Here is a 24,024-nt window from a genome sequence, read left to right as displayed (position 1 = left end):
ATTGAACATCTAGTGCTATTTGGAAGATAACCAAAAAAAAACATTTTTCCAGTATTTTTTTTATGGATGCACTTTTTTCTAAAAATCGCGTTAACTCGTAATTGTTACAAGCACCCCTTATAACCCCTTATATTTTAGTATCAAATTCATGTAAATGTCTGCTCTTCAACATTGAAGATCATTGTTACACCTTTGAAAAAAAAAAAAAATAACCCAACAAAGTTACAAAAAACACGATATTTAAAAATGATATATTTTGTTCTAAATTTTTTAAATGGGTTCTTGAAAATTTGAAAGGAACAGATTTATTTAAAACTATTTTTTTATTTTTTTTTGCGCTAAAGAGCACGTTTTTTCGTGAATCTGAGTACGCCATCGAATCGAATGTAAAATTATACATAAAGTCCATTTTACACTAAATTTTCAAGTCATCGCTATTTTATACTGCAAATTATTGAAAAACACGTCTTTTTCGAATGTTTAAAAAGGAAAGGGGTCGTACCACCCCTCCGTCACGAGATACCGAAACACGGAGCTCGGATTCGCAATCAGGGTCAAAATTACCCCTTAAGACAAAGATTCATGCAAATCGAAGAGCGCTCGGGCAACTGCTGTGTGAGCTGCTGGAGATTTACGCATAAATAATATTCAAGAGTTTTTGCCTTCCTCACTGAAATAAGAATATAATCCTGCTCGAAAAATGAACTTTTGAAAAACAGCTCGTAGACCTATATTCATGTATACCTATCGACTCAGAATCGAAAACTAAACAAATGTCTGTGTGTGTGTGTGTAAAACACACACACACACACATACATTTGTTCAGTTTTCGATTCTGAGTCGATATGTATACATGAAGGTGGGTCTTTGAGCTTTTAATAAAAAGTTCATTTTTCGAGCCGGATTATAGCCTTACCTCAGTGAGGAAGGCAAAAACTCTTGAATATTATTTATGCGTAAATCTCTAGCAGCTCACACAGTATGTGTGTGCGTATTCCCCTTGGTGCTAAAAATTCCTGCCAAGTTTTCTCGGCACTGGCTGATCCGATTTAAGTCAAATAAGTTGCATTCGATCCAGTTTGGTGCCCCATACTGCACTATTGAATTGTTTGAAGATCCGATAAGTAGTTCAAAAGTTACGTATAAAAAAGTGTCAGAGTTGCAAATCGGGTCTCACATAAATGCATGTAAACTATGTCCAGACCCATCACCCGATCCATCGTTGGATAGGTTATCAAAAGACCTTTCCAACAAGTCCAAAACATTGAAGTTCTGGCAACCCTGTCTCAAGTTATGACCACTTAAGTGATATTTATGTACTTTTTTGATGCCGGATCTCACTTAAATGTATGTAAACTATGTCCGGATCCACTATCCAACCCATCGTTGGATAGGTCATCAAAAGACCTTTCCAATGAGTCCAAAACATTGAAGATTTGACAACGCTCAGTCTCAAGTTATGACCGCTTAAGTGACATTTGTGTATTTCTTTATTGAGAAACAAGCCTTACCTGACAAACTTCGTTCTGCCTTTTTTCGTTTGTTGACGTTTTTGACTTTTTTGCTTATTCAGCCTCCTGTGATCACTTGATTTTAACCTTTCCCATACAATCTGCAAATTTTCCGGAATCGGTTCCAGAGTGGCCAAATTTGTAACTTTTTGGCGTAAGAACCTTCCTTGGACTCACAAACTTTCCATACGAACCCAACGCAACAAAGATCAACTCGATCGGACGTTCTGTGTTGAATTGATTCGCGTTCGAACAAAACCGTCGAAATTTTGTATATATATATACAGCAATTCCATTTGAAAAGAGCCTAAACCAAAAAAAAAGTTCTCCGATCGGGCTCAAAATTTTTCTGGGGGTTCCTTGGCCAAAATAATTAGACCCTTATTTTTTTGTTTGGCCATTAGGGTGGCCTACATCGTGCTAGGGTGGTTCAAAAAATGGCAATTTTCGTCATTTTTCGCAAAAACCACTTTTTTCTAAAAATCATATCTCCGCGCCATTTCATCCGATTTTAGCTGTCTTAGACGCAAAAGAAAGGTGATGAGTTTGGCTATTTGGGAAAAATAGTAAAAAGTTCCAAAAATCTAGCTTAACTATTGAAAAAGTCGTATGAAAACTTAAAATGGTGTTTTGACCGTGTCTGGACCAAAGAGCCTATGTCTGAAAATATTTTTTATCGTAATTGAGAGACGCATATATATATATATATATATATATATATATATATATATATATATATATATATATATATATATATATATATATATATATATATATATATATATATATATATATATATATATATATATATATATATATATATATATATATATATATATATATATATATATATATATATATATATATATATATATATATATATATATATATATATATATATATATATATATATATATATATATATATATATATATATATATATATATATATATATATATATATATATATATATATATATATATATATATATAGAAGATAGATAGAATTTGTATCCAAACCCATCATATCACTCTTTGATATCACCAAATGTTGGTAAAAAGTGAGGAAGGCAACAACCACATAGGTGGATTAAGTTAGTTTTTTTTGCCTTCCTCACTGAGGTAAGGCTATAATCCTGCTCTAAAAATGAACTTTTTATTAAAATCTCGAAGACCCACCTTCATATATACATATAGACTCAGAATCGAAAACTGAACAAATGTCTGTGTGTGTGTATGTGTGTGTGTGTATATGTGTGTGTGTGTATGTATGTATGTGTTCAAAAATCTTGCCAAGTTTTCTCAGCACTGGCTGAACCGATTTTGATCGAACCAGTTGCATTCAACTTGGTTTAGGGTCCCATACATCGCTATTGAATTGTTTGAAGTTTCGATAAGTAGTTCAAAAGTTATGTATAAAAATGTGTTTTCACATAAATCCGGATCTCAATTATATGCATGTAAACGATGTCCGGATCCATCATCCGACCCATCGTTGATTAGATAATCAAGAGACCTTTCCAACGAGTCCACAACATTGAAGATCTGGCAACCCTGTCTCGAGTTATGACTACTTAAGTGATATTTATGTACTTTTTTGAAGCCGGGTCTCACTTAAATGTATGTAAATGATGTCCGGATCCATCATCCAACCCATCGTTGATTAGATAATCAAGAGACCTTTCCAACGAGTCCACAACATTGAAGATCTGGCAACCCTGTCTCGAGTTATGACCACTTAAGTGATATTTATGTACTTTTTTGAAGCCGGGTCTCACTTAAATGCATGTAAACGATGTCCGGATCCATCATCCGACCCATCGTTGATTAGATAATCAAGATACCTTTTCAACGAGTCCACAACATTGAAGATCTGGCAACCCTGTCTCGAGTTATGACCACTTAAGTGATATTTATGTACTTTTTTGAAGCCGGGTCTCACTTAAATGCATGTAAACGATGTCCGGATCCATCATCCGACCCATCGTTGGTTAGGTTATCAAGAAACCTTTCCAACGAGTCCACAACATCGAAGACCTGGCAACCCTGTCTCGAGTTATGACCACTTAAGTGATATTTATGTACTTTTTTGAAGCCGGGTCTCACTTAAATGTATGTAAACGATGTCCGGATCCATCATCCAACCCATCATTGGTTAGATAAACAAGAGACCTTTCCAACGAGTCCACAACATTGAAGATCTGGCAACTCTGTCTCGAGTTATGACCACTTTAGTGATATTTATGTACTTTTTTGAAGCCGGATCTTACTTAAATGTATGTAAACGATGTCCGGATCCATCATCCGACCCATCGTTGATTAGATTATCAAGAGACCTTTCCAACGAGTCCACAACATTGAAGATCTGGCAACCCTGTCTCGAGTTATGACCACTTAAGTGATATTTATGTACTTTTTTGAAGCCGGGTCTCACTTAAATGTATGTAAATGATGTCCGGATCCATCATCCAACCCATCGTTGATTAGATAATCAAGAGACCTTTCCAACGAGTCCACAACATTGAAGATCTGGCAACCCTGTCTCGAGTTATGACCACTTAAGTGATATTTATGTACTTTTTTGAAGCCGGATCTCACTTAAATGTATGTAAATGATGTCCGGATCCATCATCCGACCCACCGTTGATTAGATAATCAAGAGACCTTTCCAACGAGTCCACAACATTGAAGATCTGGCTACCCTGTCTCGAGTTATGACCACTTAAGTGATATTTATGTACTTTTTTGAAGCCGGGTCTCACTTAAATGTATGTAAACGATGTCCGGATCCATCATCCAACCCATCATTGGTTAGATAAACAAGAGACCTTTCCAACGAGTCCACAACATTGAAGATCTGGCAACTCTGTCTCGAGTTATGACCACTTTAGTGATATTTATGTACTTTTTTGAAGCCGGATCTCACTTAAATGTATGTAAATGATGTCCGGATCCATCATCCGACCCATCGTTGGTTAGGTTATCAAGAGACCTTTCCAACGAGTCCACAACATCGAAGATCTGGCAACCCTGTCTCGAGTTATGACCACTTTAGTGATATTTATGTACTTTTTGAAGCCGGATCTCACTTAAATGCATGTAAACGATGTCCGGATCCATCATCCGACCCATCGTTGGTTTGGTAATCATGAGACCTTTCCAACGAGTCCACATAATAGAAAATCTGGCAACCCTGTCTCGAGTTATGACAACTTAAGTTATATCTGTGTACTTATTTTTCTGGACCTAAAAAAATAGCTGAAATATGTGTCCAAACCACTCATATTACCCATTGTTGGTAAAAAGTGAGGAAGGCATCAACCACACAGGTGGATTAAGTTAGTTTTTTCAAAAGGTCCTACATATAAGCTATTGTGTTTCTTTTGTTTTTAATACCTATTAAAAAACAAAATCTCAAGAAATGTTCCATATTTGCTATTTTGGTGTTTTTGAAGCCATCTTGAGTCAAGGGTTGTCAATAACACCCAATAATCAAACAAAATAAAAATATCCTATACGACTCTAGAATTATTTTCAGACGTGAAAACCAGACGCACTATCGTAAAAGTTTGACAAATTGCAAGATTGTCATTTTGGTTATGTTTTGAAGTTTTTATCAAAAATCATGATTTATCAATAAATATAATTGAGTCTGGACTGTACAAGGTTTAAGGTAGGTAGGTTTAAGGACTTTTGTCCTATATTTCAAAAAGTTCATCTATTTCGAGATTTCAGATGGTCCTTTCAACTTGTAATGCCAAATCATGTCGCAAACTACTATTATTCACGCACTCAATTGCGGACATAGTTCACGCTCCCAAAGGCATTAATTTCAAGCCAAATTGGATACTGGAATGTCCTCGCTTTCGCCACACGCCAAACAATCGCACAGGGCGGATGATTAGCCCATTAATAAATTCTTTGTGCTCAGACCAGAAGTCTCGCTCGCAGGAGGAAGGCGCGCGTGCAGTAAATTTCATGCAATGTGTCCGCCAAATGAACTATGGTATGCCATCCGGCGGAATCACCAGCAGCAGCGGGGTTTCGGAAGTTCGCTTCCGTTCGGAGGAGAGGATATATCACCCGAAAATGAATCTTCGATCGATGCGGTGCGGATGTCCGGGACATACTTACTGGCTGGTGGAATGGGCATTTGTGTCTTACGAAACGTTTTGGCGGATTTTTGAAAGAGGAGTTTGGTTTGAGGTAACTTACACGCTATTTAAGATCGTCGCAAATACTCATTACTATAAGTTACAACTTTGTAGAACCCAAGTAGTCAGTACATCTCAATACGCTCTGCGATGAAGGATCGGTAGGTACTTACGTTGTGCAGTTTGTAGTACAGGCCGCAGGCGTTGCAAACAGGTTCGCCGCCCTGGTTCCTCCGCCAGAGCGTCGTCGTGGTCGTCTTGCAGTTGGCGCACGACGTCCCTGCCCGGCGCGCGGCGCTTTGTAGTGACTGTAGTTGAAGGAAGGAAAGACAAACATTAATCTTGTGCGGGGTTGAAAAATAAGCTGAGAGATTACAATGATGCAGTTGTGCAAGTTGGTTTAGAGTTGTTTGAAGTTTGTTTAAATTGATGTCAAAATAGACGCCGTAACAAACAAGAGGTCCAAACTCCCGTGAGTTCTAGGATGATCTTGGACACCCATTTGTACATATCAGTAATGTAGTTTTCTTCTAAATTCATGTAAAGCTACAGCAAACCATGTAATTTCCAGGCAATTAAACGCAACTGTTCAATCACTTTCGTTGCAGAAATTGCACAACATCACCACAAAGTCACTGCAAAACATGACTCAAACTGTCGTTACACATTCATTAGGCGCACTACCCAATGTTTCAAGTTTTTTCTTCTCTCTCTTCCAGTTGTCAGCTGTCAGTTCAATTGTGGTCTTTTCTATTTGCCATGCTTCGACCTCCGGCTGCAGAATCAAGTGCAACAAATTATTTAATGACACTGGTCGTTGTCGTCGCATTTCCCCTCGCGGCCAGATTTTCAAGTTGTGACCATGCAGGGGAATCTGGAATTACTGGTCCTCTCGTGAGAGTGAGATATGAGGGGGGAATTAAAGTTGTGTGTGACATTGACTCAAACTATCTTCGATTTCAATTAAAGATATGTGGTTTATTGGGATTTAATTGCCCGGGACGATTGAATCTTGGATGTGTACTTTATTTTGAGATTGCTTGATTTCCAATCGTTTTTATTCGTAATCGTAAATGGATTTCATCTTTGGCTAGTCATCCGCAGTTGAAATCTCACCGTGGAATGTGAACTAGATTCTCACCCGCGTGCGTAGAAAAGATTGATAAATCATTTATTACCTATAGCTTAACACGCTCAAGGGAAATCCACAGCTGTCCCGGGTTAGAAACGGTGCTTCCCGAAAAACTCACCCGTCATGATCCACATCCAGGCCGTCGCCTGTCTGCCAGAATGACTTGGCGAGCTTCATGAATTATTACCGAATAGTCTGAGCCTCTTCACAACCTTTTCCCTGATATCGCTTCTCTCGTCAATAACCCGTCACAGGTTCCCTGCGTTCAGCATCCCCGAAAACGCCAACTGTCAACGGAGGTGTTATTAATTGGCTTTTATCGATTTGGACGCAACCCGCGAACCAGCGGCTATCGATATCCGAATCATTTTTAATTAGGAAACCCCGAAGACCAGTTTCGACCAAGTTTTCTTCCAGCCAGTTCTTTGCTTACCCTCTTCCTACTGAGCTCGGAATCTGAAAGCCCAAGCCTCCGTGACATCGAATGAATAATTTCAAATTAAAACAATCCAAATCCATCTTCTTCCCCCCCCCCGGTCGGGCAACCATCCAGTCTAGGTCCAGGGATCAAAATTAATTGGATTGTGTTGAATTTCGCTCTCCGCGTGCGCTCACCGGACACTTGTCCATCGGCTCTGGGGTTCCGCGTCACATTCCCTTCGCCGAGTGGGTCGGGTAATTCTTCTTCCTTCTTAAATCACCCGCATCTCAGGGAAGCTGACACGGCTGGCACTACCGGACTACACCGGACGAAGATGACAGGAGGAATTGCTACTGAAAGTCAAGAAGTCAAGAAGTCAAGAAGTCAAGAAGTCAAGAAGTCAAGAAGTCAAGAAGTCAAGAAGTCAAGAAGTCAAGAAGTCAAGAAGTCAAGAAGTCAAGAAGTCAAGAAGTCAAGAAGTCAAGAAGTCAAGAAGTCAAGAAGTCAAAAAGTCAAGAAGTCAAGAAGTCAAGAAGTCAAGAAGTCAAGAAGTCAAGAAGTCAAGAAGTCAAGAAGTCAAGAAGTCAAGAAGTCAAGAAAAAAGTCAAAAAGTCAAGAAGTCAAGAAGTCAAGAAGTCAAGAAGTCAAGAAGTCAAGAAGTCAAGAAGTCAAAAAGTCAAGAAGTCAAAAGTCAAGAAGTCAAGAAGTCAAGAAGTCAAGAAGTCAAGAAGTCAAGAAGTCAAGAAGTCAAGAAGTCAAGAAGTCAAGAAGTCAAGAAGTCAAGAAGTCAAGAAGTCAAGAAGTCAAAAAAAAAAAAAAAGAAAACGAAAAATAAACAAAAAAAAGAAAAAAACGAAAAAAAACAAAAAAAATACAAAAAGACAAAAACATAAAAAAGGCAAAAACAAAAAACAAAAAGACAAAAAGACAAAAAGACAAAAAGACAAAAAGACAAAAAGACAAAAAGACAAAAAGACAAAAAGACAAAAAGACAAAAAGACAAAAAGACAAAAAGACAAAAAGACAAAAAGACAAAAAGACAAAAAGACAAAAAGACAAAAAGACAAAAAGACAAAAAGACAAAAAGACAAAAAGACAAAAAGACAAAAAGACAAAAAGACAAAAAGACAAAAAGACAAAAAGACAAAAAGACAAAAAGACAAAAAGACAAAAAGACAAAAAGACAAAAAGACAAAAAGACAAAAAGACAAAAAGACAAAAAGACAAAAAGACAAAAAGACAAAAAGACAAAAAGACAAAAAGACAAAAAGACAAAAAGACAAAAAGACAAAAAGACAAAAAGACAAAAAGACAAAAAGACAAAAAGACAAAAAGACAAAAAGACAAAAAGACAAAAAGACAAAAAGACAAAAAGACAAAAAGACAAAAAGACAAAAGACAAAAAGACAAAAAGACAAAAAGACAAAAAGACAAAAAGACAAAAAGACAAAAAGACAAAAAGACAAAAATACAAAAAGACAAAAAGACAAAAAGACAAAAAGACAAAAAGACAAAAAGACAAAAAGACAAAAAGACAAAAAGACAAAAAGACAAAAAGATAAAAAGACAAAAAGACAAAAAGACAAAAAGACAAAAAGACAAAAAGACAAAAAGACAAAAAGACAAAAAGACAAAAAGACAAAAAGACAAAAAGACAAAAAGATAAAAAGACAAAAAGACAAAAAGACAAAAAGACAAAAAGACAAAAAGACAAAAAGACAAAAAGACAAAAAGACAAAAAGACAAAAAGACAAAAAGACAAAAAGACAAAAAGACAAAAAGACAAAAAGACAAAAAGACAAAAAGACAAAAAGACAAAAAGACAAAAAGACAAAAAGACAAAAAAGACAAAAAAGACAAAAAAGACAAAAAAGACAAAAAAGACAAAAAAGACAAAAAAGACAAAAAAGACAAAAAAGACAAAATATACAAAAAAGACAAAAAAGACAAAATAGACAAAATAGACAAAATAGACAAAATAGACAAAATAGACAAAATAGACAAAATAGACAAAATAGACAAAAAAGACAAAAAGGTCAAAAATATTTTTTCAAAATTCAAAATATTATGCGAAGGGAGCATGAAACAACAAACTCTTTAATTGACAGATTTGTGACGAGCGCAAATTGTTGTTCGTTGTCGCTTCTGGGATGGACAAGAACTAGTTTTCGATTGCCCGGCAGAGCTGAGTTAGGCTTCGTTTTCACGCTCTGGATACATTTCGACAAGCTTATGTCTACCGCGCGAGCGAGGAAGTATCAAATTAGACAGGACATTAATCAAATTAGTGTGCTAGGAGTTGACGAGGAGTTTTGTGGGATTTGGTTTTGCTCTGGATGTTGAAATGGATCTATTTTTTTGCACATTTTTTTTAAAGTATATTCTCCTTTAAAAGTAAGTTAAAGCATTTGAAAATACTTTATGTCTTCACACTTCCCCTCGGTAAAGTACATTGCCCTAAGTTTGTTTGCTTCCAGAAGAAAAATCAACCAATTTCTTAAAGGAAAAACACATTTTCATTCACATTCTCGCAAAAATTGCCCGTCACCAATACATGCAAGGCCATTCCACTTAAGGGGATTTAAACCCTCTCAATCAGCAAGCGGAAGAAAACCCTCCCAAACCCCAACCCACCGAAAACTCCCGGAAACGTTCACAAAATTGAAGCAAAACTCACCGGGAGATGCTATGGCGAGGGAGGCTGGAGGTAAGCATCTTCATCGCGATAAAGCGTCCAATCTCGAGCGGATCTACTACTCCCCTCTCAGATTTTCCTTTTTCCGAGAGGGGTTTGAGAAAACCTGCCAAGGAAACTGCCAAAGCAACGAGCAAGAACGAGATAGCGAGCTCAAATCGAGTAAATCTTTACGATTATGTGATTCCTTTTAGTCTCCCCCCCCCCCCCTGATAGCGCTGCCCTATGTGATGGTGGTGGTGGCCAGGGATGCTGGGACATGCGCATTATGGGGGTGGTACATAAAAGAGGTAGACTCAACCCCCTACCACCTCAGAAGTCTTTTGCCACCCTTCCTCGAAAATCCTTAGAGTGATTCACATAACGGGGAACTCGTATCGGCGGGGTTTCAAATATGTATTCTTATATAAATTTTCCCTTCGTGACAAACGGGCGGGAAGCGCTCAAGTAGAGACATTTCATTCTCTGTTTTTTTGTTGTTGTTGGTGGGGGACTGTTAGGCACGAGCAATTTGTAGGTGTGTGAATGGGGAGTCCGAGATACACTGCGGAAATTCACGGTTTCACCATTTCACGTTCTGAGCTATTTCTTCAAATAAATAATTTTCGTTTAACTGTTAAATTTTACTCAAATTTATTGGCTAAATAATTTTGTATTTCTGACAAACATATTTTTATCATTTCATAAGATGAAATCCCGTTAGCAAAACCCCCCTATACATACCGAACCCTTTGTGGCATCCCGAATCCTTTGTTCGCACAATCCCGCATGGTTTTGTTGAAAAGCAGAACAAACTCTCGGAAAACTCAAACAACTTCCAACGCGCCCACAGTTTTCCACGTCAAAACCATTCATCCACCCTTTTGCCTTGTTCCCCCCTTCTCGAGAGAGAGAGCCCCTGATCTGATAAGGTTTCGTTGTCTGTTGCGATAACAATAGCCTCCCCCGTACACCCCTAACGCTACTGGTCTTATGTATAGCATCGGAGGAAGATTTCTTTAACGATTATAAATTATTCATGCTATGCAGACATGTTTGGCAAAACAAACAATTTCCACACCCAGCATCATCTAGATAGCGCGCGCGAGCGCACACTCAAACAGACGAAGGAGAAAAAAGACCGCAGATTTTCCCGACCAAACCATCGAGTGTCGCCGCAGGCTGTTGTGTTGTGGAAAATCAGGAAGGAAACTTTGCTTGATTTAACCCGCTTCCGTTCCGTCAGCACCGTCTCCACTTGGGCTCGAACTTTGAATGTAGGAAAGTGGAAACCCCCCCAAAGGGGGTGCTTGATCCACCCTGGTCACACTGATGGGAAATTTTAAAGTGTAGATGTTTTGAAACTTTTTATTTTTTGTCCCTATCCTCTAAAAATTCGAAAATGTCTTTTGCAATCAAGGACGCCAGATACTCAGATTTGCCTGTGTTTCATAAACCTTTGAGCTTGTGCCAGACATTATTTCTTTACCCAAGTAACATTTTTTTCCAGGAGTTCTACAAGAGCTCTTCAAGATAGCTACAGCATAGCAGTTTGGACCGCGGTAGGATAAAATTCTCTTCAAAACTTCTTCAAGAGTTTGGGAGAGTACTTGAAGAGAGTTTTATCCTACCGCGGTCCAAACTGCTATGCAGTAGCTATCTTGAAGAGCTCTTGTAGAACTCCTGGAAAAAAATGTTACTTGGGTAGTCTTCAAATGCTTAAAACGTAATTTCTGATGGACTTTAATGACTGTTAATTGATAAAGTTGAATTTTAGACAAATGCACAGAAACACTCAGTCTTTTTTACAGAAATAAAAAAAAAACATGGTTGCAATATACATTTTCCAGAAAGTCTATTTATTCCTTTATAGGAATCTTGCTCATTTTTCATCTTGAGCAAATCTTGAGGAGTGGGGTGAGATTGGGTCAAAGTATTTTTTTTTACGGATTTTACTATTTCTCAGGTCCTTCTCAATGAAACTGAAATCTGTTAAAAGGGTTGTGCAAGGGACACCTTAAGATGACCTTGCTGAAAAAAAAATTCGTTTCTAGGACAAATCCTGTTATTTTAGCATCTGTCTTAAGTGAGGTGCGTTTTTGGCCAAAAATGACCTCTCGAAAAATCAACTTTTATTTTTTTTGTTGGAATTGATCAAAAAGTACCCAAATGTTTGAAAATCATTTTAGCATGTCAATACGATTCCATCGAACACAATAATTTACAATATATTTGTATTTGAGCATCATTTTAGATTCGTTTGACCCAATGCCACCCCCTCTATGGGGTGAGATTGGGTCAATTTTCAAACGATTGCCATTTAAGGTAGAGTCCATCAAATTACACCATATTTTGAGAAAATGTTAGTAAACTATCTAAGAACAATTCTACAATAAATGATTTTCAATGATATTTAAATTGTTTTTGTTATTAAGAAATTACGAGAGGAGTATCGTTTTTTGACACATAGTCACCCCACTGACCGTACTACAAGAGTTTTGGTAGCCTTTTCATTTATTTTTATCCTTAAGTTCTGATTGAAACCTTCTCAGCTTATAGATTTGTTTTGACTAGATATAAAACAATTAAAAATTATGATTAAATTGATGTATAAAATAATAAATAATTGCCAAAAATAATCCGTAGAGAAATGCATCAAACAGACGTGCGTAAATCTTTTTCAAGTCCATTAATAACAACTAATCTGACAATTTATGTATTTTTTATTTGGCTCAAACTTTGTGGAGGCCTTCCCTATGACCAGGGTTACCAGTTTAAAATTTGGGATTCTGGCAAAGTATCGATTGAAAATCTGGAAAAATCTGGCAGACAAAAATCGAACAATTCTGAATGGTGAACGAGATGGACGATATGATTTCATTAAAAAAAAGAATTAAGATGATGTTACTGATTTTATGGCCTCAAAAATGTTTAATAAACATTTTCTTCAAAAGAAACACACTCTACATTTTATGATTTTCATTTAAATTCGTTTATTTTAATCAAAAAGCTGTTCAAAACGGTGGTTAAAGTGGATGGTTTCTTTTATGTGCACTTCCAAACAATCATAATTATAAATATTCCGGGATCCTAAAAGATTTTTATAGATACATTGATTTGTAATTATAAACTTCTTCAGCCTTGGCGTGATGTCCATGTACGTCTTAAAAATTTCAATGGAGCTTTAAAAAATAGTTTCGCTTAAAATTGTTATTTAAAAATACAAGGTGACTATGATAGTCACTGTGCTTCTTATAACTGCACCCAAAACTGGCAGCGCTAGTCCGAGAGAATGATGGTCTCGAGTCGAGAGAATAGTGGTACCATTCACGGACGCAGAGAACACAGCTCGAGATGGGCGATAGAACTATTCTCTCGAGGTTCATTTGCAAAAAAAGTTCATCCGTCAAACAAAAAACCAAAAGTGTCGACAACGGGAATCGAACCAGAGACCTTTGACAAACCAGTCCAATGACGTAGCTGCCTCGGCCACCACAGCTTGGTGACCAAGGAGAAGTCAGAAGTCGATGTATGACACTTGTTGGAGATTTATTGATTCAACTAACGAATGAACTCATTTGTTATGATGGTGTGAGTTGGTACCATTATTCTATCGATTTCTGCACTGAGCCCTCAATAAATTTTGAGAGAACGATTATCTCGATTCTGAATTTTGGGTGTGTCAATTTAAAAGTGAGCAAATTGAATTTATATGTTAAATGAATCATTAAGGCCAGCTTTCTTTTAATGATGATTAAAAAAACAATTTAATATTTTAGCTTTCAGTCAATTTAGTTAAAATTTGAGGTTAAATAAATAAATCCAAATTTGATTACCAAACTGTTCTTCTGAAAATGCCTTCGAAACTGGCGTTTTTTTTCATTTCTGTTTTAATAACGTCTAAAACTTGTAAAACTAGAAACTTTTTTCCGGTTTTTTCCACTTAAAGAGTTTTTAAATAATCCTATTTACCAAATTTACCAATGTTTTTGAAATAATAGTAAACTATTTTTTGAAATATTTAAATAAATGTGGAGTCGGAGTCGAAGTCGGAGCCAACCATTTTTTGAAAGCTGGAGTCGGAGTCGGAGTCGGAGTCGGCTAGAGTTGGTGGGACGAAGTTGGAGTCGAAGTCGGAGTCGGAGTCGGCTAATCCCAGAAAGCCGGAGTCGGAGTCGCTTGAAATATGACCCGACTCCGCAGCCCTGAATGACACTGACTGACACTTAAAAATTCTGGCATTCGTAGATTTATCTGGCAAGATGGCAACCTTGCCTATGACCAAAGACGCTTTTTTGTGTCTTTGGCATTTTTTTAACAAATACTTAAATTCTCAAAATACATATTTTTTTGATTTTCGAGATTTTTTAACATGTTTTAGGGGACAAAACCCCGCAACTTTTGAGCTACAGAGAAGTTTACCGCCGTGGTACGATTTTTTTTGAAAAATAGCGATTTTTGGAAGAAATTGAATTTTAATTCCAAAAAAATATGAACTCAATTTATTTTGTAAAATTGAATTTGCAATCGAAAAGTACTTCACAGATTTTTTGATAAAGGGCTCCAATTTCAAGATAAAGCCACAGAAAGTTTGATTCTAACGAAATATTTGCATTTTTTTGATTTTTAAAAATAGTGACTTGTTCTATTTTTTTAAGTTCAGAAAATTTGCTATGAAATTGTCTATGAGATATTGAAGATTGGATCTCTGAAACATGAAATTTCTAAACTTTTTGAAAACAATATTTAGACATTTTTTTAATCAACTCTAACATTTAAAAAAAGCCAAACATTCCGAGCCACGTAGCCCAGTGGTAACGCTTCCGCCGCGTAAGCGGTAGATCGGGGTTCAAATCCCGGCTCGGACCAACACAACTAGCGATCTTTTCTCTTCTGGATTCGATTGCTTAGTAAAGGGAAGGTAGTGTATCGTCACAAACTGGACTTTATCACGACACCTTAGGAAGACAACCTATGGAGTGTTAACATTAACCTTAACATGTTAACATTAAGTTGATCAATAAACTGTCACTGAATCCGCTTTGTAAATGCCGGCCCCGATACTCTTCACGGGTGTTCCCCTCAGGAACAGGGAAAGATTTACTTTTTAGTTACAAACATTCAATACTACGCCCGTTTGTAATGTTTGTCTTGATACCAAAAAATAATTAAGTAATTTAGGGGATGTATCAGAAATTATAACGATAGTTCCCGTAGTTTTGAAGATACTCAAATGTCTGTAACAAAAATCTTAGTGCAAAAGCTCTGGTTGATGTGCACCGTTAAATGCGTTTTTGGAGTTTATGGTTTTAAGTAAGCTTTTTGCATGCCTAATAGCACTTGACAGATAAAACACCGTTGGTTTAAAAGATGCATGCGATAAAACCGTCTGGCATGACATGGAAAACCTTTGAAGACTACCTTTAAACTTTCATTAAACCTTATTAAAAACCATTTGGCTTCCATTGTCACAAGGTTTTATGTCCGAGGCAAAAATATTGTTAAAACCTAGGTAATAACTAGCCCTTGCTTGTTGGTTGCGGTGAATGGTCAAAAAAATCTATGAAGCAATCAGGATGTTACAACAATCAAATTATTCGCACGCAGCATTGCCTTAGCGTTCTTGATTGCGAGATTCCCTCGGAGATTCCTACTCGAAACTAGGTGTCCGATGGCTTGCTTGTTGAGACAATTTCAAACTATCCAAGCCGGGGATTCGAACTGACGACCTTTGGATTGTGAGTCCAACTGTCTACCAGCGACTCCACCGAGACAGAACCCGGGGAGACGACTACTACACCTGGGACTGAGCTAACGACCTAACCTCTAGGTTAGACCGGGGCCAACATCTAAGCCGTTGGACTTCTTGGTTCGAGCAGATACTTGCAATAGAGACCACAGTCGTTAAAGTGGATGGTTTGTTTGTTGTTCACTTCCAAACAATCATAAGTTTAAATATTCCGGAATCCTAAAACTTTTCGAGAAATGCAAGATTCAAAAATTCGTAAATTTTCACCATCTCCTGATAATCTTGTCATGATAAACATATCATATATTACAGCATACAGAGGATTTGCTTAAAAAAGTGAAAGTTAATTCCTAACCATTACGTGGTGCTTACAAAACACGAACCACACCCAGCTCATTGCGGGAACAGTTTCGTGACGTATGTCACTTTACTTTCCCGACATTCGTCCATATATCACATACATCACGAAGCACGTGAATGTCCCCAGGATTGCTCGAAATATGCTGTAAGAACGAAAAGAAAAACGCATTCATTAAATCCCGCTCCCAACGCGTGCCGAACAAGTTACATATTATTAAAGTTCCATCCACCCAGAACGCCACATTAAAGTCGACGTGGCGCATTCCAAAGGTCAGTCACGTGAGTCCGGTGGTGGTGGCTCCAGAGGGGACAGGCAAAAACAAACATAAATTTGTGACCCCGCCACCACCACCCCCTCGTAGCAGCAGCAGCAGCAGTCATCATCGCCATTAATCGTGGCGAAATTAGGCGTCGGAACTCGATTAAACATTTATGCACAGTGGTGCCAGATTCTGGTCGCACTGGTGGGGAGGACGGGGGGAGCAGAGTACGCACGCCAACCAACAAAAATCGATATTAATTTATTTGACTTTGTGTGCGGCTTTCACACTCACACACACACACACACACACCCTCCACCACTTGCTGTGGAAAACCCGGAAAATGGTGTGAAAAACGTGTCCAATATTCAACGAGTTTTTCCACCACGTGCACGCGCTAATATTGGTGAGGTTGTGTAAAAGCGCGCTTGGTGTTGGTGCCGCAGACAGACAACCGCTGGTGCAAGTGCCCTACTACGGTGCAGGACTCGTCGATGGAATTTCCCTCACGGGACAAAGCGTTCTTCCGTGATTTTCCCACCCAGCACGCACACAGCCCCACGCCTACTTTTCCACGGTTGTGTGAGGATGCTGCGTGCTGCGAATGTGTTTGTGTTGCTTAGAAATCGATACAAAGTCATACTTTTCTGTCGAGGAAGTGATTCCTGACAAGAGGGGATCGTCATCTTTGGACGTGGAATCTGGAGCAGATTGACCGCCAAAAAGCCGACGGGCTTTAAGGGTTAGACCAGACACGGCGACGATGTTGCAACCAAGTTGGCTACGGGACGACCGTCGAGGGCAGTAACCTAGCAACTGACCCGTTGTCAACAAAGATATGTGTACTACACGTTTGTGGCCGGTTTTGAATAATGAATGAAGAGTTTCAGTCAAATTGCTGCCCTGGAAGTGACCGTAGGGATGTGCCGTACAGTGTCGTGTGTGGAGCATCACCAGGGAAGATCCCTAACACCGAATGAAGTGAATGGTGTGAACTGAACTGGGGCTCGAGATCGTACACGCACGATTAGCTGTTTTGTTTGATAGGAGCTTGGCGATAACTTTTGATAGCCATATCCGGATGAATATAATTTACCTGTGAAATTACTCATACAGTATCTTCTAGGTCATCCAATTTTTTTATATTGTATTAATGAATTTGTAAATTTTACAGAAAAGATCAACAACAAAAATTACCTGCAGAATTGTGACTGTGACTGGTTATGGTGTTCTCTCCTAACATTTTCAAATTTATTACAGATTTTCTTAAGAACGATTTTTTTTAGATTCATCGATTTTCATCTGGAAATTACAAAGTACATGATGAATTCTTGACGTATTTGCAAGATTTTTCATTGTTTTTTTTTATTTGAATGAAACTTTGTACATCAATTCCTCAGGTCCAAATGGGCTATTTTGCATCAATGATTTGTCCATACTATGCAAATATTCGAAAATCTGTTTCTTGCGAAGAGATTTCCTGATCGATTCGGTGTCTTGAGAATGTTGTAAGTTATGAACGACACTTCAAAATTTTGATATTTGCCTTCCTTTCTCGGCCACTGGAAAATGTGGACAGTATAGCTGTCAATCGGTCGTGAAGACTTCCATCATTGCCATGATTTTTCGTTCAAAGATATAAATTTTGCGTCACTTTTAATATTTTGACAAAATTCCTTCAACAAGTTGTTTAGAATAGTGCCCTACACATGCTGATTCCTTTTGGTAACGATTATCCCATTCCTTGTAAAGTTATGGAAATCGTCATTAATCAATGATTGCCAACTAGGACATCAATGACTTGCCACAAAACTATATAAATTTTGAAGCACATTTCATTTAGATCAAAAATTCCTTCAGTGGCTTCAAGTTGGCAACAACCGGCACATGCTGATTCATTTTGGTACTGAAATTCGTTAAATTGAATTTAATACAGAATATTTTATGGTGATGATCAAATTTCTTCAAAAATGATCGACGGCTTCACCTTAAAGCCACTCAAAAAATGAGCTTTGAAAGAATTTAGTTCATTTCTGTCATCAGGATTTGCTTGTTAAAAGAAAGCCTACATAGATAGGCAGGACCAAGCAAAATTAAGTTGCGATTAATTTATTGCTGAACATCCCAACACATTTTATTACAATGTTGTTTTTAATTTTTATAGTTACAAACAAAAGTTTTATAATATTGCACGGTGATCACTTATATCCCATTTTCAAATTCCCGACTTTACTAGAACCTCAAAAATTATGAATTCTTATCTAAAGAAAGATTTCAAAGCAAAATCTTGTTATAAAAAGTCAATATAAATCATCGGACACAGTTTTTAAAAAAATCATTGACAGTTTTAGTAAAAAAAAAAAAAAATGAATTTAATTAATGAATTCAAAAAAAAATAACTTCAAAAATGGAACCTTCATTTCGATTCAGGGTAAAAATATGAAAAATCAGTCTTTGAAAAATAATCGAAAGGTATCTATTAATTCAATGTTTATTTTAAAAATTATCAAACAAATAGTTTTTATGAAACTTCATTTAAGCTGGAAATGAAAAAGATCATGACAAAAAGTTAAAGACAACACAGTTTTCAATTTCATTTGCATGATTATATTTATTATCAATGCTTTACACATCTTTACACTTGATGACATTTATTATGCTTTCAAAGAATTTAAAAATATTTATGAATTCGTTGAAAAGCAGATTAACAAAGTATCCTTTAGAATTTTGTAAATTTTGATAATTAATTTTTTGAATCAATGTCGAGTGATTGAAGTGTCAGTTTTTAAATGTTTACATTTTTTAAATGTAAAGCCTAGTTTGATAACACTTCATATTTTTCCGCTTATTTAAACGACAAAATTTTTCTAATTTATTTGTAATAACTTGGTAATGACTAAAACAAATTTTTATTAAATTAATCAAGCCAATACAAATTAAAATTCAATTTTTCCCGTTATTTAAAAAAAACATGTTAAGCCTTTTACATGCTAATTAGAATACATAGTATAACGTTAGTTATTGAATTTCTTATCAACCGAAGACTTTTTAAACTTTTTATAAATTTTGAGAGCATAAACGGAAAAAACGGAAAATCAAAAAAAAAAAAACAATCTTTAGAAACTAATAATAAAAACATTGATTACAATTTTTACCAGCCTTATTTGCAATTTGAAGATTTTAAAATATTTTTTAACCGTATTTTTTCCATTCTCCATTAAGAACGAAAACCTTTGGATTTTTTTTAGATAATAAAGATGTCCGAAAATAAACCTATAGAGCAGTTCTCTAGGATTTCGGTCATTCGATTTTTTTTTTGTATTTTTTAATCCGACTGAAACTTTTTTGGTGCCTTCGGTATGCCCAAAGAAGCCATTTTGCATCATTAGTTTGTCCATATAATTTTTCATACAAATTTCGCAGCTGTCCATACAAAAATGATGTATGAAAATTCAAAAATCTGTATCTTTTGAAGGAATTTTTTGATCGATTTGGTGTCTTCGGCAAAGTTGTAGGTATGGATACGGACTACACTGGAAAAAATGATACACGGTAAAAAATTTGGTGATTTTTTATTTAACTTTATCACTAAAATTTGATTTGCAAAAACACTATTTTTAATTTTTTTTATTTTTTGATATGTTTTAGAGGACATAAAATGCCAACTTTTCAGAAATTTCCAGGTTGTGCAAAAAATCTTTGACCGAGTTATGATTTTTTTAATCAATACTGACTTTTTCAAAAAATCGAAATATTGGTCGCAAAATTTTTTCAACTTCATTTTTCGATGTAAAATCAAATTTGCAATCAAAAAGTACTTTAGTGAAATTTTGATAAAGTGCACCGTTTTCAAGTTAAATCCATATTTAGATGACTTTTTTGAAAATAGTCGCAGTTTTTCATTTTTTTATATTAGTGCACATGTTTGCACACTTTTGAAAAAAAGTATTTTTGAAAAGTTGAGAAAATTCTCTATATTTTGCTTCTTCGGATTTTGTTGATACGGCCTTTATTTGCTGAGATATTGCCATGCAAAGGTTTAAAAACATGAAAATTGATGTTTTTTAAGTCTCACCCAGACAGCCCACCATTTTTTAATGTCGATATCTCAGCAACTAATAATCCAATTTTCAATGTTAATATATGAAACATTTGTGAAATTTTCCGATCTTTTCGAAAACAACACTTTCAAAATTTTCAAATCAAGATTAACATTTCAAAAGGGCCAAACATTCAATATTACACCCTTTTGAAATGTTAGTCTTGATTTGAAAATATTGAAAATATTGTTTTCGAAAAGATCGGAAAATTTCACAAATGTTTTATATATTAACATTGAAAATCGGACTATTAGTTGCTGAGATATCGACATTAAAAAATGGTGGGCTGTTTGGGTGAGACTTAAAAAACATCAATTTTCCTGTTTTTAAACCTTTGCATTGCAATTTCTCAGCAACTAAAGGTCGTATCAACAAAGTCCGACGAAGCAAAATATAGAGAATTTTCTCAACCTCTCAAAAATATTTTTTTCAAAAGTGTGCAAACATGTGCACTAATATAAAAAAATGAAAAACTGCGACTATTTTCAAAAAAGTCACCTAAATATGGATTTAACTTAAAAACGGTGCACTTTATCAAAATTTCACTGAAGTACTTTTTGATTGCAAATTTGATTTTACATCGAAAAATGAAGTTGAAAAAATTTTGCGACCAATATTTCGATTTTTTGAAAAAATCAGTATTGATTAAAAAAATCATAACTCGGTCAATGATTTTTTGCACAACCTGGAAATTTCTGAAAAGTTGGCATTTTATTTCCTCTAAAACATATAAAAAAAAAAATAATAAAAATAGTGTTTTTTTGCAAATCAAATTTTAGTGATAAAAAGTTAAATAAAAAAACACCAATTTTTTTTACCGTGTATCATTTTTTTCCAGTGTAGTCCGTATCCATACCTACAACTTTGCCGAAGACACCAAATTGATCAAAAAATTCCTTCAAAAGATACAGATTTTTGAATTTTCATACATCATTTTTGTATGGACAGCTGCGAAATTTGTATGGAAAATTATATGGACAAACCAATGATGCAAAATGGCTTCTTTGGGCATACCGAAGGCACCAAAAAAGTTTCAGTCGGATTAAAAAATACAAAAATCAAAATTGAAGAAAAAAGACCGATTTCGTAGAGAATTGCTCTATATCGATAGTTGTGGTACCCATAATCACACACAAATTTAAGGGAATCAAACATTTGGAAACAATATTTGAAATGATTGAATGAATTAAGTTTAATATTCAAAAATACTTACTACAATTAAAAACTATAGTTAGTTTGTAGTTGGATTTGTTTTTTTTTATATTCAAGCAATGTGGCAAAATCAAACAGACACATAACTATACGCTGATGTAATCGTCGAAATCAAACTCTTTTTCAAATTGGGTTTGTTGTTGTTAAAATTTTAGTGCTACCTTTTGTTTGATAAACATTGTCGTGTTGCGAGCTACAAATCACTGAAAAACGTTTCTTAGTAAAAAACCAGCAAAATGAAAGGGGTCGTACCGCCCCACCGTCACGAAATATCGCAAAATTTACCAAAGATTCGTGATCAGGATCCAAAATAACCCCTTAGAGCAAAGTTTCACGTAAATCAAAGAGGGGTCGGGGCAACTTATTCCGATTTCGTGTAAATTTGTGTAATTTTACCGCTGAAAACGAGTAATATTACCACTTTTCAGGTGTAATGTCTCTTTTTCAGATGAATTTTTTTTTGCCATTTTTGTTGCTAAAAATTTAGAAAAAAAAAATACTGAAATAAAAGTTCTTTTTATAAAAATTTGATTTCGGAATGTAAAATAAGTTTTTTTTTTCTGATTTTCGACACTGCACACTAAAAAAATATGAAAATTACTCTTAACTCAATCTACAATCTGACTGAAAATTTCAACACATAATCGAAAATTTAACATAATTTTACATCTCAAATAACGTAATCAATACTCAAAAAAGAAAAATTATATTCTGTTTGAAGTTAAATAATATTCATTTGCGTTTGATGTAATTTTATGGCTCATTTGATGCACATAACTGGAGCATCAAAATGAGAGCGATATTCAATCACGTATCTTAATTTTACATCTCAAGAAAATCAATTTTACCCACTTTCAGCTGAATATCTGTGTATTCGCTTCGAAGCGTGCACAACCAACAAACGTCAGTGTCAGCCATCTTGCCTTCACCGGTGCTTGTTCGCTGCTCGAAAAAAATATTATTTTTACTTAAAATGAAGTGCCGTATTAAAAATAAATCGTCGAGATCTATCACCGGAGTACGGCTGCCATCCGGCACACTAGGGTGTTGCAGAATCAGACAATTTCCTGAACGTGTGGACGAAGGCCAGTTCCGGAAACTGCCGATGAAACGGTGGATTCGAAAAGTAAACTGCCGGCAAGACTGGACTTGCAGAACCGGTGGATTCGGAACGTTAGCTGCCGGCAGGACTGGACTTTGCAGAACCGGTGGTTGCAGGACTGGATTTGCAGAACCGGTGTCCAGTTTGAAAAAGGCCCGCAGCAGCAGTTGAACTCCGGTGGAAGCGGGCTGATCGGAGATGGTCGGTAAACGTTTTGGTTTTGTCGACGAAAGCTGTGAAGCGGTTAGATCCTAGAAAATATGTTCAGTGGCCACCAAATCAGTGATTTTTGTTGTTTATCCCGTTAAATTTCCTAACAAGAGTTTTTTTTGCAATAAGATTGTTTTGTGCAATCCCTCCCTCGAATTGAGTGCTAGTGGTTAACTGCGATAGTTGAAAAAAGAAAAAAAAAAACAATAAATAATTGTGTTCCGCTGTGAAATAAAAATCATAACAGAAAAAATCAGCATTTTTGTTTTCTTTATAACCTCAAAAAAAAAAAAAAAATGATAGCAGCTTTTCATGTCCAGCAGCAGCACGCAAAAACTGGGTCGATTTGAAAATTACATCAACGCAAAATTCAACGCATGTAATATTAAATGCTCAAATGAGCTCCACAAAAGCTTCATGTAATTTTGAAATCGGATGTAATATTCTGTCATTTTGGACGCTCCAGTTATGTGCATCTATTCGACAGAATATTACATGATTATGTTTTGGTGTGTGTATATTGCTTTGAAAAAGCTGGGCTTTTGTCTTACTGTAAATTTAAACTATTCCAACCGTCCAGCGCACATTTAGTGGCTCATTTGTCATTATCTAACGTTGCCTCACCTCCACCCCAGCAACACCCCCGAAGCAACCGGTCCGGTTCACTGTGACAGCTAGAGTCGTTTCAAGGTTACACAGGCCTGGTAGCTTGCCGGTTTCGACCCCGCGACAGCTGACACGGGCCACAACAACGCGCGCGTCACTGAACCCTGGCACTCACACACATTTCACAAAAATAATGAGCAATATGTATAACCTCATGGCCTCGCGGCTTGAGCCGCAGCCCCGAAAGGAAAGGTAGAAATTTTTGATAGACATAAATCAGCTTCCATTACCGAAATAATTTTTGATTGATATTTTTGGCCTCTCGTCAGAAATTTTTCGCCCCCGCCGCTCCACCTTACCCCCCACCGAATAGTTGAGGAACAGAGTTACTCATTCATTTGGACCTCGCTTGGACCTTTGGATGTTGAAACGGCAAACGAGCGGCAGTCAAAAATAAGCTACCGAAAAACGTACGGCCGCCGTCGCCGCCGCCAATAGCTGTCAGTTGGGCCGTCAACGTCCACATTTCTTGGG

General features: G+C 36.3%; 1 protein-coding gene across 3 annotated transcripts in view; it reads right to left on the bottom strand.

Annotated features, from left to right (window-relative positions):
- LOC6040673 (GATA-binding factor C) overlaps window positions 1-24,024 on the bottom strand; it is a 359,437-nt gene that overhangs the window by 19,732 nt on the left and 315,681 nt on the right. For all 3 annotated transcript variants that reach the window (XM_038252283.1, XM_038252293.1, XM_038252301.1), the window contains exon 5: window positions 5,838-5,972. In XM_038252283.1, coding sequence (XP_038108211.1) covers window positions 5,838-5,972 — 135 coding nt within the window. The remainder of the gene's footprint in view (window positions 1-5,837; window positions 5,973-24,024) is intronic.

Source organism: Culex quinquefasciatus, chromosome 1, assembly GCF_015732765.1.
Source record: "Culex quinquefasciatus strain JHB chromosome 1, VPISU_Cqui_1.0_pri_paternal, whole genome shotgun sequence".
NCBI lineage: Eukaryota > Metazoa > Arthropoda > Insecta > Diptera > Culicidae > Culex > Culex quinquefasciatus.
Note: the sequence above shows the minus strand (reverse complement) of the source record. Positions and strands in the feature narration are given on the sequence as shown.